Genomic DNA, 16,036 nt, shown 5'->3' with positions numbered 1-16,036 from the left:
TTGCATGTTTCCAACACAAAATCAAACAAATCGGTAAACATTTAACAGGTTAAACAAAATGGATAATAATAATAATGATCTTGATACTTTAATAAATTAAATCAAATGAAAAAAAGCTAAATAAATAAGTAAAAAAAGAATTAAAGTACATTCAAAACACATACTAGTAGTAAAAAACAATAATAATAGTGTTTACAATTAACTAAAGATAAAAGTGCACTTAGAAAAAAATGTAATAGTTAAATATGATAACTAAAGGTGACAAATATAGAACAAAATCAGAAAAATATATAAATGAAATTAAATACCTACATGCATACCATACCAATATGCTTCAAGAAAAAAAACATTATAGTAAACAAAGAGAAAGACTAAACAGAACAAAACAGAGCACATCCCACCCACCCCACTTCCCACTGTAGCTCTCTATTTCCTGTCGTTCATTTATATGTGATTTTGAGTTGGTCTAAGAAGAGCTGAGGCTCCACAAACATCTTGTTCCAGAGAGGGTAAAATCTTGAGAAAGGGATCCCAGATTTCATTAAAGACTTTTCTCCTGACATTATACAGGATCTTCTCTGGAGTGCAGTAAGATGCCAATCCATTGATCCAATGCCTTGTTGATGGAGAGTCTTTAGATTTCCAATTGGTTAGAATGCATTTCTTTGTTGCAGTACTAGCAAGTAAAATGAAATATTTCTTTTAAGTAAATGTGTCACAATTTAGCATCTTAAAGCTTAAAATGCAGGTGCCTTGACCAGCTGAGTATACGAACAGAATATTGACAGTGTTAAAATTAGATTTTAATTTGGAGCAACTCAAATAAGAATACTTTATTATGATTTTATGGTTGAAATCTTTGCAAAAAGTCAAATGTTATTAAATTCATTGTTATAAAGTTAGTGAGATTATTGATAAACTTTGATATCAGACTTTGCTAGTCTTTAAATGGCAGGGTGGTGCAACCTTAATCTCAAGTGATAAAAACAGATTGTTGATTAATTTATCATTTATTTGACTAAAACTGACACTCATGGTACAGTGAAATGGTTTAAAGATCTACTAGTTGTTCATTGTGGACTGTTGACTGTAAAACTGAACAAGTTAAAAATAATAAGAATTTAGTCGAAACTGATTATGTCAAAGTTTTTAAGTCTTGGAAATAAATATTTGACAAATCCTTACTCATACATTAATGCTGGGTAAACTTGACTTTTTTTAAGTTAAACTACACTGTGAAAACTCTAAACTTAAAAAAATCTTTTTAAATCCAACTCAAAATAACACATTTAATTTCTCGTCTTCATCCAACGAAATTTTCCTTTATTTTTATCACATACTTTGATCTTAAACACTTATGTGACTCAAAGTAGTCCAAATTCAGCACCTACTAATGACAGGAGCTGAAAGGTGCACACTGAAGCAGCAGGTCCTCCTCTACCATGTTCAGTATACTATCCATAGTATATTATGGTTGCGCTCCACCGGCAGGATTTCTCTGAGTCAGTAACTTCACTTATGGTGCGAATGCGTCTAATGACCAAAGGCATTCTGGGAAAACTCTGCAGCTTAAGGGATGATTGACAATTAATTTAAGTACAATTACATAAAGTACTTAGAATTATGATTACTGTTTACTTAAAACTAAAAATGTGTTCAATTAACTAAGAATGTAGAGCTGAAATAGCTGTTAGGGATTTTTTAAGTTAACAGAACATATTTCTTTTTCACGTTTAGCTGTTTAGTCTTACAGTCTGCAAGTCTGAGCATGTTTGGTTTTTGAAACTGTATATTGATGCCATCCTTGGCCAGATCTCTGAGCTCAATGGGACTAACTCAGTTAAATAAAGTTTCAATACAAAGACAGAAGTTACTCTAATGTGAATTGTTGTGAGTGTACTCCAAAAAATGTAAAATAAAGAACAATGCAGCCACGTGACATCACTACTCAGAATATCTTGCAAAATGGCAGCCTTTATGTGTATGTTTTTTTTTTTTAACAATTTCTCCAAAGTGTAGCAACTTTGAGTGTTTCTTTGTGCAACATGCATTTTAAAGGCATTGTTATTCCTTAATTTGAAGGGTTCCCTTTAACTATGGACTGTTTTTTTCTGACCTCTATGGGCCAAAGTAAGTTCTAAATGAATCCAAATATGCAAAATGACTAATGTAACACAGGTGCCTTCAGTAACAGCAGCACAATTTCAACTTGTGCATTAAAGATTACAAAAAAGCGACTTAATATTTGTGGGGGAAATTAAAAAGAAACTTCATGCTATTAAAAATCCACCTTAAATGAATTAAAATAAATGATAATGCCCAATTTAGACTCAATATTTAAGATTGATTATCTTGAGATTTACAGTAAGACACATATTGTCAATGGGTGTTACTATGAACAATCTTTTTACAGGCCTGGCTCAGCATAAACTATATTTATATAAAAATATTATCTATATCACCTGAAAATGTATCCATAAATCTTAGAAACTTGATAAACTGTCCCTCCATACTTAAACTTAAATAAGTTTACCCATAGTCTAAGATAACTTGTAAGATGATTCTCCATTTCTGGCCCCTGTACCTGCAGGTTTTTACATCATGTCCCAGTTCCACATTGCAGAGCTAGCAAGAAGAGGAACAGTCAAAAAGGTCCCTGGATCATCTCCTCAGCATGTTGCTTATCATATAGGCCCCGCATTCAACTTCAGGATCAACACAAGGTAAGCTGCAGGGAGGGTGAACACTGACATCTAGTGGCTGAGCTGGGATAACGCCTTCTACCCTGTCCATGGTCCTGAACATCCCTGACCTAACTCACCTGTAACAATCACATTCATTGTGTACCACGTCCTCAGATGTTTGCACGCAAATCTGACATTTTTATGAAGAGAGCATGTACGTTGGATGTAGCACAGAAATGTAACTCTAGTTAACTGTTAACAGTTTATACAGTAGGCCTATGTGAACTGAGGATGCAATAATATACATTTTATTGTTCCAGATCAGCCTATCCTTTGGGACTTCCAGAGGAGTTTGCATTTGCGGCCGTACTGCGCATGAGTGGCAGCACCATCAACAAAAAATGGAACATCTGGCAAATGCAGGATGTGAATGGCAACGAGCAGCTGTCTGTCAGACTCAACGGACAGTCCAGGACTGTGGAGTTTACCTTCACGGCGCTGGACGGCGGGAGACAGACTGTTGTGTTCAGCTCTGTGTCGTCTCTTTTCAATGACCAGTGGCACACGGTGCTGCTGGACGTCAGCAAGCGCTCCGTCACCCTTTTCCTGGACTGTGCCATGATCGGTTCTCAGAGTTTACCGCCACGACAGGAAGTCAGTCTGGATGGCTTCACGTTGATTGGAAAGCTCAAGGACAACTCAGTGATGGCAGTTCCGGTACGTCCACAAGCACCTCTATTCCTAGTCGTCAGTTTTTGACGCTTTAGCATGGCCTTCATGCGTTTAATTCAGAAACACATTTTATCTGATATAGCCCCATTTCATAAGAATTTGGATAACATTTAGCTGAAAGTAAGTTGCGTCCCTTTTAGTACCCCTTACGTCTGTATGACGCGCCAAGGGCCCCGGCAAAGCGTCGAAAACGCCCCTTTAGGGCAGGGGTTCTCAACCTCAGGGTCGGGAGAGGGGGTCACCAGATGCCTTAAAAAACTAAGAATATTTTTTAAATTACACTGTTGCCACTTTACACCAATTTTATCAAATGTTAACCATTTTTCATCGCTTTTTAACACCAATTTTGCTCATTTTAGCACATATTAACACTTAAAAACCTATTTTTGTCCATTTCAGACCCTTTCCATCACTTCTTTCTGCCTGTTTCTGCCACTTCTTAACCAATTCTTGCCACTTTCTGCCTATTGTTGCCACTGTTGACCCATGATTGCCTCTTATCACCCACTTTTTACACCACTTCTTGCCCATTTTAACCACAGTTAACCCATTTTTGCCAGTTTATATCAAATTTCCATCCAATTCCACCTTATTTCAACCATTTCTGTTGGGCTTTAAAGCCATTTCAGCCCTTTTTAATCCCATTTTACCACTTTGTGCCTGCTTTTGCCACTTTTATCTAACTTTGCCACTTTTAACCCATATATGTTCTTTAAAAATCCAATTTCACCACCTTTTCCAATATTTTTGCCATTATTAACCAATTTTAGGAACTTTAACCCATTATTTACCCATTTTAATTATGTTTTAACAGAAAGCATTGTATTTAAAGAAGGCTAAATGAATAAATAAAGATATATGTTTGTTGATAAGAGTGGTTATTATTCAGGTCAAATATAAAATGTGGTTTTCAAAGCTTAATTTCACAATGGATCATGGTTTTGCTGACCTCCACGGGCCCCCAGTTTGGCTGGGTCCCAGAAACCTCCCCCTTTATCCCCCCTTATGGACAGCCTTGTCCGCACATGACTATTCTTGAATGTTTATGGCTGTTCAACCACCTTCAGGTACAGTGGGGGTCCCCGGTCTCTGGCACCTTTATTTTTGGGGCGGTGGGCTGAAAAGGTTGAGAGCCCCTGCCTTCGAGGATGGTAATTTAAGCAAGACATACACTCTCCGACGTGCCATTTATTCGTTCATTTACATCGTGGATCACGTGCCATATGCGCAATTGACTCAAAAATCGGATTAGTCATTGCAATAGTCTGATCATATTTTCTGACTTATGCATATTGGCTTTCATCATTCTTATCTTGTTCTTTTATTTGTGTTTTCAATTCTTCTTCTTCTTCAGAAGGAATGTATTTATATCTTGCAATTCCTTTAATCCAGTCACACTTTGGCCACTTCAGTGCGCCAAATCTTAAACCCAGTCTCCACGTGATTGCAGTATAAATGCCAAAACTATGCAAGAACAAATCAATTGAGTATTTTTCTTACTTTTTAATCGTATACTTGGGGATTTTTGCTTATTTTTGCACTTGGAGGACTTTCCTTTTTCGTTCCTCAAAATGCCAAAGTTTAGAAATCCCTTTGTTCTGTCCTCCTCCTTGCTGTTTTATCTGTTGTTTGCTTTTCTATTCAGGCTTTGCTGACAAATATGTGGAGCTCTTTGCAAGTTGTGGTGAAGAATATGTTGCGCACAGGCTAAACAATCCTGCTGTTCCAAACTATGCCCGTCGGGCGCACGGTTTAAGAATTGGGCGCGTTTGTGCGCAATTACGCATGAAAGCATTTCCTCGTGGCATTCATATTTATCAGCTTTCTAGCTCCAGGGTTAAGCGTTTAAAGGCCTTATTAATGTGTGATATTGTTGCCTCTGACTGTAAATGGTTTATTGTGCAAACACAGCCCGTTTTATCGTGCACAGCAGAAAATGCAGACTTGGGGCTTAATTGGTAACAAGAACAGTCTTGATCTCAGGAAGCACTACAAAATCTGATCATAACAGGACTGGGGCCTGATGCTATAAATCTTTGGTAGATAAATACTGCTATGTCACTCCTAATCTATCACTTTCTTTGTTTTTTAACCAAGTTTGAGCTCCAGTCGATGCTGATTCACTGTGACCTGACGCGAGCCCGGTCCGACGTTTGCCATGACCTCCCAGCCAGGACATCGGTAAGAAGGATTAAAAACAGCACACAAGAATACATAGTTGAAGTGATAAGTGCATTGTTTAGAACGAGTCGGACGAGCCTTGGTCTCTGTTAATGGGGAGGAAGATAAAAGCAAACTATCCAAACTGTAAGCTTAAAAGCGCTGTTTGATTTTTTAACGTCATCTCCTCTTGACCCCGTTGTTAAAAATGTTCTTGGTGATAAGAGTGAAGAATTTAAGTTTTAAGACCCCAAATATTCTTTGAATTGAACCATTTGTTGTCACATCAGTGGTTAAAATACCCGCTGATCCTGCCCATTGGTGTTGTCTGAGCATTGGCCCCTCCCTTTGGTGCCCCCTCTGCAAGCCCTCCAATCCCTTCCTGTATCCAAACATTGCATGAATATACATGAGCCCCTGATGGTTCTGGGACCTCTGACGGTGTAGATAGCTTAAGCGGATTCAGTTGGGTTGTTTTGTCCTGGGCTCCTTCAGCCCAACAAATCCCAGAGAAAGGACTGCTTTGAACCTTTCCTGCCCACGGGGAGATCATGGCTCAGGCCCCCAGCTTTAGAGGGCCACTGCTGGTTCTGCTTCTGCAGCTTGTCCTTATCTGCTCCAGTCAAGTAAGACTCATTACTTCTTTCTCTGTTTTTCTGTGGTGTCTCTTGTTGTCTCTGTAGACTGATGTGACCGAGGTGCTGGTGAGTGTTCTCCTGGTGTTCTCCTGATTTAGTAAACTGAGCAGAAAACGGCACTAAAAGTCAGGGATATAACATTTATGTGTAAATTGTTTATTAGATTTTTTCGCTTTTGCACTTTGTTCTGCCATTGCTGATAAATTCTGCCAAAAAAAAAAAAAATCAGCGATGTAGGTTCTTGGATGTTCCAGTGTGCAAATAAGACAATCTGGTCCTATAGCATCTAAAAAAGGCAATACACCTGCTCTCCTTTTTATATCTATGCAGCAGTATGTACAAATAAAGAAAAAATGAAAGCAGCTGTTTTCAGATATTTAAGCTGATTTTACCTTATTTTATTATTGTTATTTCACCCAGAGGAATCAAGGAACTGCTGGCCCTCCTGGACCTGCAGGTGTCCCAGGAATTGATGGCATCGCTGTAAGTGCTCTGTAACAATGCCCAAACATTCTGCAGACTCTGCAGGTCATTCCATTCTTTCTTACCTTGAATCTCTTTTTGTTTCAGGGGGAAAGGGGAGACGATGGCGTGGAGGGCCCTTCTGTAACTATAACCATTATTTCCAAGCTAAAATTGATGCATCCACTTGCTTCATTACAGGGCTTTTTGCTGATTAATGTGCATGTGAAACCTTTGTTTGCAGGGACCTGATGGAGATGCAGGTAAACCGGGCTCTTCGGGATTACCTGGAATTCCTGGGAACGATGTGAGTGCTCAGTATTTCATCAGTTATACATAATGTTGTTTGCTTTATTTGTGGAATCAACATTTAATTCACAAAAGCCTGCAGGGGGTGGACCTCTTCAGCTGCCCTCTTTAGGGCTTTTAATGCATTTATGGGATTTTTAAATAGACCAATGAAATTTAAGATTTCACAGGGGATCTGAGAGAAAAAATGCAAGGAATTTATTAAACTGGAATCCAAATTTCCTTCTTAAGAGGGTGAACCAGGGTGTGAGTGTAATTAACTCTGCTTCCTTCAGAGTTAAGAGGAGGGTTAGAAAAACATCCACACACAATACTGCTGCTGATAGAATGACAAAGGGAAACTATAATCAATTAAGCCCAGTAGGAGCCCTGTTCAACTCTCATTCAGAGTGCTTTCTTATGAAAGTTACTAAAAGTTGATGTCTCTATGCATCTTGAGTTGTTTCCTGTTAACTCCACCTTGATTTCTGAAACAATAGCAGCTTTGTTCCCCAGCTGTAGTTGGTATCTCCTGTTGAGAATCCTCAAAACAGTGTGGAATGATTTCTTTCAGTGCGTTTGTTTGAAATGAGACAGAGGAATGTCGCTGGCTGCTTGGTTTGCAGTCTGGAAGCTTTGCCCTCTGCCCTGGTGCTGACTCTTTCTGTGTGCTTGTAAGATTGAATGGCCCACTTGGAAAGCATGACGTTTGCAAATACTTAAGCTCGCTATGACTGTGGTGTAGTGTATTTGAATATTCAAAACACTTTTGAAGAGGGCATTGTAGTCAAGTAGATCCCACTGATGAATACATAGAGACTCCTCCCACTGCTGTATGATCAGGTTATGATGATGTAACATATGAAGGAAGGGAAAGTACTGCCTGCTGAGGAAAGCAGATACAGCCCACTTTTAATGCTTTTTTTGATGGCACTTGAAGATTTTGTAAAGTTGCAACAAGTTTTCACATCCTATGAATGCTGGATGTCTCCTTTCAAAGGTTATACTCATAGACCTAGGGATGCACTGATGCATCAGTTAAATATCAGTGTAATGTTACAGGAGCTGTCATCAGTAGCCACTGTTTATCTGTTGTGTCAAACAAGGTCATTATACTTTGGAATTGTTCATTATTTTTTTATTTCATTTTCACTTTACAAAGTTTCAGCTTTCAGTTTTTACTACTTGTTTGTTACTTGAGTTTAGTTTTTATTTGGCAACATTTCCTCTTAGTTTAGTTTTCATTATAGTTAGTGCTGCACGGTTTGTTAACCACATATGTGATATTAGCTTTTGCGAGTACATAGTTACATTAAAGGCTGCAATCATTTGTGCTTTAACTAGTCCTTGAAAGGTTTACACAAATGCTTTCAGATTACAAAAGTGCCATTATTGCACTTTGTAGAAGAAGCTGAAGCTTTTCCTAAAAAGAGATGATAAAGTCCTGAATCAAACCACTGTTTTCAGTTTTCTTGCAAAGTTTGGCTTGACACTGTTGCAAATTTACAATTTTAAAAACTTGACATTTTCTAGTTTTTAATGCTGAAATTTTTTAAGCATGAGAATTTCACATTTTTTCTTTAATCTTTCAACTCTGAAATTCTGAGTTTTTTTCTTGTAAATATATGACTTAACATTCTCAAAAGTTTAGATCTTTTCACCAAAATGTGAACTTTTTGCTCAAAAATGAACAGATTCTCTTTATTTTGTATTTTTTTTTTACATTGGCCCTTATAGGCTGTGTAATGCTTCTAATTATGATTAAAAATATATCTGTATGTGCATCTAATTTTGACAATAATAGAGCAGACAGGGTCTCGTTTAACGGATTAACGGGGTAGGACTGGATAAGTTCTTAATTTCATCCTACATCTTTTTCAAACTGAAATTTATCACGGGAGAGGAGGGGCGACTCTGTGGTTGCAGTAGTTTTCTGTTCGTTTTCTGTTAGTTTTCTCTTTCCTCTTTTTGTTTTCTTTGCTTGATTAGGATTTTTTGTAGATTTTATATAATTTTTTTATCATTTGAAGATGTTAGAAAAAAAATCACAATATAGATATTACTTGGTGCCGATACTACCGATTCTATCAGAATTAAAGCAATAATTAATGCACAAATGTTCAAAGGAATAACACAAGCCATATCAGGCTTAGGGCCAATCCTATTTCTACCCTTCAACCCTTCCTCTTAGCCCCTCCCCTTCATCTACCCCTTCCATTTGCCCCTTGAAACAGAGTGGTAAGGGTAAGGGATGAAAACCTTTACTTAAGAAATGAGACGCCACTTGATTGCTGTCCATCATCACACATTGCTGTTAAACCACTGCGTCATATGAGGTGATGAGGTTCGACCATCTCGTTCATACTATGGATCTCTGTGTTGATCTTCTCAATTTATTTATACATTTAATAGCCCTCTTTTACATGTGTACATACTGAAAATACAATAAACTCCCACCTCCAGTGGCTGAAGATTGAATATATGAGAAAGCACAACTGTTGTGTTTTCTATAATCATTATGCTGAAAATATTTTTACATTTATGCGCCTCCTTCGTTGTCTGTTGTGCCATTTCACAACTGAACGCAGTGCATGGAGGGAAATACATCATACCCCTTGGTTTCCAGTGTGGTCCTGAAAAATCTTTGTTTTGAGGGCTGTGTAGCCCTTGGCCCTAAGCCCTTGCCCTTGATTCAAAAGAGAATTGGGACACCCCTTCACCTGACGTGAACATGCAAAACCAAGGGGTGGGGCTAAGATAAGGGCAAAGGAGTAGGAATGGGATTGGCCCTTAATCTCCCCAAAACGACATTATAACAAGCAAATAAATAAATGAATAAATGTGAAATTGTCAAACTACTCAAAACAACGAGAACAACTCCAACAGTCAGCTTGTTGTTGCTTTTTTTAAACATTCAGGATATCAATAAGAAAAAAAACATATAAGATCTAATAAACAAACAAAAACCCATAATTCTACCCAATCCTGGATTCTTTGAGTGGTATTCATAGATCTTGCTGTGCCTGGATGTTTGTTGTGATGCATTACTTAAGCATGATGTCTCTTCTCTGCAGGGTCTGACCGGCCCTATTGGAGATCCCGGGCCTGACGGTCCCCCCGGACAGAAAGTGAGTGACTAATGAGCCTTTTGCTCTGCTGCTTCAGAGACTGTCAGTGAAACAGTGCCAAGCTGCTGTCCAGTTTTTTGGCCGGGCAACGAGAGCTGCAGTGCATAAACCAATTCCTCGTGACAAATGAGACTTAATCCTGCGAGTCTTCTGTGTAATCTCCGTGGGGAATGAAGGCTCGACATCGGTTCTCATTAGACTAAACACTGCTGGGTCAAGTGTGCCCGGTGCAGTCATGTGATGGGCTGAAGGAATTTTAACTCTGACCATCTGCAGGCTTAGATAGCTCAATTTAACCTGCAGTATGTTCGTATTTGATCAACACCTGCTTATGTTATTAATGTCTTTGTCTTCCTTTTGTAGGGAGAACCAGGAAAACCTGGACCTCGTGGAACAACTGTGAGTGGCATTTCCTCTCTAAATCAGTTAATTTAAGCATCAGATGAACCATGACTATCTGGAATTTACGTAATCTACATCTTTTTTTGTCCAATTTATAAATATAACACTGACTTTTTTTAATTTGCCTTTTTTTAGGGTGTTGGGCAAGATGGACCCCCTGTGCGTATATTTTTATGCTACAAATCATTGTTTTGGCAGTCTTCACAATGAAAAACTGATGCTAAATACCTGAAATGTGTCTATTAACAGGGACCACCTGGGCCTGGAGGACTTCCAGGTGAAGTTGGAAAAGTTGGACCACCAGTAAGTAAAAATATAAGTATAACTGTGTTATGTAGGCAAGAAAATGCACCTATAAGCATCAGATACACAAGCCTGAGTAGCCTGGGTGCTAAGGCATAAGTTTGCTAGCAACTTTCAAAGACAGAGAGGATGTTTTTATATTTTATTGTGGCCTTGGGTAAAAATTGAGGTGAGGCAAGTCTGAGTTTTTGTAGGTACAGTGTCAACAGTGTACAAACTCAGTAACCCATATTCTGATTGTATATGCAGAGAAAAAGTGTTTTATCCACCTAATATACCTAAAGAATTGTCATTAAATCAAGTATTTACGGCTAAGAACACCACACGTCATAAAATACTCAAAATTTCATCTAGCCCTTGGGTATCTTATAACCCAGAATTTCTATTTACTTTATAATTATGACTCATTTTAATGCTGATTTGTTAAGACTTAGATTTGCCCCATGGCTGAAGTTGTCAGCATCAGCTCATGTAATATCTTAAAGCATAAATTATCATTCTAGACTCAAGTGGAGCTTGAAATACACCCAAATGAGTCTCTGCAAACAAAACAAGTTTCAGTCAGGAACACTCTTGTCATACATTAACCCTTTATTGCAAAACGGATAAACAGTTTTACTCGGTGGAGAAGGCTCTGCTCAAAAGATGCACTGTACATGTTTTTACTGTAAATTTACAGTAAATTACTGGCAGCTAGTTGCATTAATTTCACGGTAATTTCACAGTAATTTATTGTGAAATATTACAGTTAAGTGTCCTGGTAGTATTTTATAGTGTTCTTCCTGGGTTAGTCAAGCAGCGTGCTTTGACTTTCCTGGGAGCACATTGCTAGACACCGCATATAGATAGATACATTTATAACAATCATTTTGAATACAGTGGAAATATTTCAGAAGCAATTAATCCACAGCAGCATTAATCTGATTATTGTGGTGCAACAAGCTTTATGCTATGAAGGAGGAGGCTGGGGTGGAGGAGGTGAAGTTTTGCCAGCTGCAGCGTGGTGCATCAGCATTGGCACCATCAGGGCTAAATCAGAAGGATGTCATGTTTAAATGAACTTCTGTGGTGAGAGAAAGAGCTGTGATTGGCTGTGGAAGGCAAATCAGGATCAGATAGCCATCATGGCTGGGTGTATGACTCCTGTGACCTGCATTCGTGTCAAGCTACATAAATTTAATAAGTATTAGGAATGACTTTGATGATTTGATGATGTGCAGCGTCAGTGCTACAAACCATATGCACAAGTAAATGTGCTAGAACACAATTACAGATGTATCTGAACAATCAGCTAACTGCTCTCCTCTTTATGCTGCTCACTTGTGGTGAAATTACAGCAGAGCATAAAAGAAGAAGTTGCAGGTAACTTTAGGAGACTTCTTATATTACCAAGATGGACAAGTGCTAGTCATGGATATGTTGCCGGTAACATCTTCAGATATCACATTGTACTGACACATTTTATATTCACATTTATTTGTTGATTTATTGATTCACAAAATTAAATCATAATGTTTTTCATCTTGTTACTGGAAACATTGGTACAGATAATCCTTTGTGTTTTAATGACTAATAATTGGAGTGATGGGATGTTTTTCCTTTTGTTATTGTCTTGCATTATTTCTATCTCTTATGCTTACTCACGCTGATATGAAGCAACCTGCTCGTTAGTGCAGATGGTAGTACTTTCACCTCCCAGCTAGAAAGTTCCCAGTTCTAATTCCCGTTTAACTGCTTTCTTTTAGTGCTTGCAAATTAATTGAGTGTAAATTTCAATTACAATTTTGGCTCCCTGAGGTCGTGAAAACAAAATAATCAAAATTGAATTACAACTGTACTACATGCTGCGCTTCACATTTTTTAAATCTTTTTAATTATATGATAAATGTGTCAGTGTTTGTTGTTATATTCTGGCCACAAGACTATTTTTTGATAATTTATTGTTATAGCCTATCAGTATTTTTATGTGCTAAAATTTGTAGCTGATTTATCTTCATGTATTGATTTTTTAACTGCAGAGAGTTTTTAGGTTTGATAAAAGCATATGGTGCATGTTGCAAAAAAGTACTAGTATTTTAAAATCATGATTTCAACAAAAATGACCATAATCCAGTAGATTTACTTTCTGTGTGGAGTTTGTGTGTTGTCTTTGTGAATGCAATTTTGATTACTTATTGTTATAACATATCAGTATTTTTATATGCTAATATTTTCGATGATTTATTTACATGTATTGCTTTTTATAATTGTAAAGAGTGTTTGAGTTTGATAAATGCATAAGATGCATTTGCATGATAAGTAATAGTACATTAAAATCATGATTTCAATGAAAACTAGAAAAGCAGACCTTCACCATTAGTCCTATCTCCCAATGATTAAGAATCCTCTAAAAAATTCCTGGATCCAGGCGGTGATCCGGATCACACCCAGAATCTAATCAGTTCTTCCTTATGCCATTCCTCACATTTCCTGAAAATTTCATTAAAGTCCGCCCATAACTTTTTTTTTTTTTTTTTAAGATTTATTTTTGGCTTTATTAGATAGGACAGTGGATAGAGTTGGAAACAGGGAAGAGAGCAGGGAGAGACATGCAGGAAATAGTGCCACCGGCCGGATTCGAACCCGGGTCACCTGCGTAGATGGCACGCGCCTTAACCACTCGACAACTGGCACGCCTGTCCATAACTTTTTGAGTTATGTTGCTAACAAACTAACAAACCCTGCCGATCACTCAACCTCCTTAGCGGAGGTAATGATTAGAACTATGATTTCCCTTTTTTTTTTTTTTTGCCATAATCCAGCAGACCTACTTTCTGTGTGGACCTTGCATGTTTTCCCTGTGAATGCATTGACTCACCCAAGATATTTTAACCTCCTCCCAAAGTACATAGGCATGCCCATTGTTTAAGTCATGACTCTAAATTGCCTGTAGGTATGAGTGTGAGAAAGACTGCTTGTATGTCGACACTGTAACTGACTGCTAACCAGTCCCGTCAAAGATGCACCCTACCTCTTACAGCTGGGGTTGGCTTGAGCCCCATGCATCCCCAAAAGGGACTAGCAGTTAAAGATAATGGATGTATGGAAATCAGTTTAATTTTGTAAATCCTAATTTGTCCTCCCCAGGACTCTTACTGCCACAGTTCTTTCTGATAGAAATCTTAAGCACCAAGCTGTGATAAAAAAAAAAGGCCAGTGCATGTATTTTCTCTGTGTATTTTTTGACAAATTTAATGTCTTTTCACAGGGGGCCATGGGTGTAAGAGGACCACAAGGACCTCGTGGACCACAGGGGCCTAGAGTGAGTAATACCGCTTGATCTGATTTGCTAATCATTAAATTTGACCTTATATATCACTAGAGAGACCATTATATCCCTTTGGCCTTGTTAGTAATGCCACCTCTGCACACTGCCGCCCTTCCTCTTGTGATTTAAAGCTTCTTTTATCAGTTATGATAATGATAAAGTGCAGTATGGAAGTTCTAACTTGTTTTGTCTCTGAATTTCAGGGTGCAGCTGGAATGCAAGGCACTGGCGACCTGGTAAAGCCTTCTCTTTTTATTTCTTGTATTGGATTCTTGAATTGGATATTAAGAAAATTGTCTTGATTTAATGTTGTGGTTTAGTGCCCAGACTCTTGTCCACCTGGGACCTCTGGACATCCCGGCCTTCCTGGGATGAAGGTGAGAAGAAGTTTGTGTTCTGTTAGCCTTAAATTGAGAGTATCTTAAGGTCAAGATTGTTTAATATCACCTCTTATCATTTTCTGTTTTTTTAGGGTCACAAAGGTGTAAAAGGTGAAGCAGGAGAACCTGGGAAACAAGGGCACAAGGTAAAATAGGACTATTTTGGTGGCACATTTTTGTTTTGAATTTTTCTAGACAGGAGAAATGTCATAAAACATCCGCAACAAGAGTGTGAATTTATACTCTCTTAAACTACAAATATAGTCACTTAAAACATTCATTTCCCTCCACAACTGTCACACATGCCACAACGTTTCCACATTAGGAAAAATTATGTATGGTTTAAACATAAAAAAAGAATTCCCAGCGCCTTTGAGACAAGTATTATTAAGCTGCTCTATTTCAAGTGGAAGTGATACATGCCTTTATGTAATGCCTGTGACTCCTTGTAATGCACGGAGGATGATTCATTTGAAACGATGTTCAAGCACAACTGCCCTCTCTCTGTAATGTGTCTATGCACTATATAAATGGAAATGAGTCTGGGCCCATCTCCCTTTATCACCCCATGCCAGGGTGTGATTTACTGCCAGTCTGGGCCCTGTCCCGAAGAATGATTTTCTCCTTCACTGGAAGTTTCATTTCAGGGACCTTTTGCATGTTTTCTACACACAGATTCACAAATTTAAACTAAAGGTAAACAACAGAGTGAGTAGATGATGTTTTGAGGTTGGAAGTAAATATTCTTACAATGATCGAGGTGAGGCAAGTTCATCTATAGAGCTCTATTCGAAGAGCAGCACAATTTAATGTACAACATGTAGAATTTTTGGCACTATAATGGTTAAAAATTATATATTTCTTGTTGGGTAGCATTAGATGTTATGGGAACGACTGCTACATAATGCAGTGTGATTTGCTGCTGGAAGCTGCCTTCTGTTGCGGCATCTCCTTCATGTTTTGTGCTACTTACTTGTGATGAACCATGATTTTTCTCTGCTGTTAGTGGTTTTATGTTGCCCATAATGCCCACGATGCTTTGTGAGTAGTGGGCCAAACCAGAAAGGCCACTTTTAACACCTTTTCTCCCTCATTATGTGAAATTGTTGTTTAGTAGTTGTTTAGTAAATGCACCTCATGGAGCACAAAGAAGTAGAAGGCAAAGACTGGCAGAGCTCAGCAGTGCTGGTCCGTATTAGTCATGTTATGTAAATTCCACCACCAGGGGGCGCTCAAGCAAAACAGTAACAAAAGATCATGTCCAGAGTAGCATGGAATCATGGGTGCAATTTCCTGCTCCTCCAACCCCATCCATCCATCTTTTTCCGGTTATTTTGAGGTCGAGTTGCCGTGGCAGCAGGCAGACTATGTCAACCCAGGCATCCTTCTCCCCAGTAACACTTCCTGAGGGATTCCAAGGCACAAGTTCTTGATCTACCCCAGGATGTCCTCCCAGTTAAATGTGCACCCTCATGGGGAATCTCATTTTGACCACCTGTGTCTGTGGTATAATTCTCTTGGTCATTATCCAAATCTCATGACTTAGATCTAC

General features: G+C 38.3%; 1 protein-coding gene across 1 annotated transcript in view; it reads left to right on the top strand.

Moving 5' to 3' along the window:
• LOC121510898 (collagen alpha-1(IX) chain-like) overlaps positions 1–16,036 on the top strand; it is a 45,645-nt gene that overhangs the window by 7,374 nt on the left and 22,235 nt on the right. The window contains exons 4-18 of the mRNA XM_041789240.1: positions 2,591–2,723; positions 3,005–3,401; positions 5,514–5,597; positions 6,260–6,280; positions 6,635–6,697; positions 6,785–6,820; positions 6,921–6,983; positions 10,039–10,092; positions 10,456–10,491; positions 10,630–10,653; positions 10,744–10,797; positions 14,045–14,098; positions 14,308–14,340; positions 14,425–14,481; positions 14,577–14,630. Coding sequence (XP_041645174.1) covers positions 2,591–2,723; positions 3,005–3,401; positions 5,514–5,597; positions 6,260–6,280; positions 6,635–6,697; positions 6,785–6,820; positions 6,921–6,983; positions 10,039–10,092; positions 10,456–10,491; positions 10,630–10,653; positions 10,744–10,797; positions 14,045–14,098; positions 14,308–14,340; positions 14,425–14,481; positions 14,577–14,630 — 1,163 coding nt within the window. The remainder of the gene's footprint in view (positions 1–2,590; positions 2,724–3,004; positions 3,402–5,513; positions 5,598–6,259; positions 6,281–6,634; positions 6,698–6,784; positions 6,821–6,920; positions 6,984–10,038; positions 10,093–10,455; positions 10,492–10,629; positions 10,654–10,743; positions 10,798–14,044; positions 14,099–14,307; positions 14,341–14,424; positions 14,482–14,576; positions 14,631–16,036) is intronic.

This window comes from Cheilinus undulatus, linkage group 6, assembly GCF_018320785.1.
Source record: "Cheilinus undulatus linkage group 6, ASM1832078v1, whole genome shotgun sequence".
Lineage (NCBI taxonomy): Eukaryota > Metazoa > Chordata > Actinopteri > Labriformes > Labridae > Cheilinus > Cheilinus undulatus.
Note: the sequence above shows the minus strand (reverse complement) of the source record. Positions and strands in the feature narration are given on the sequence as shown.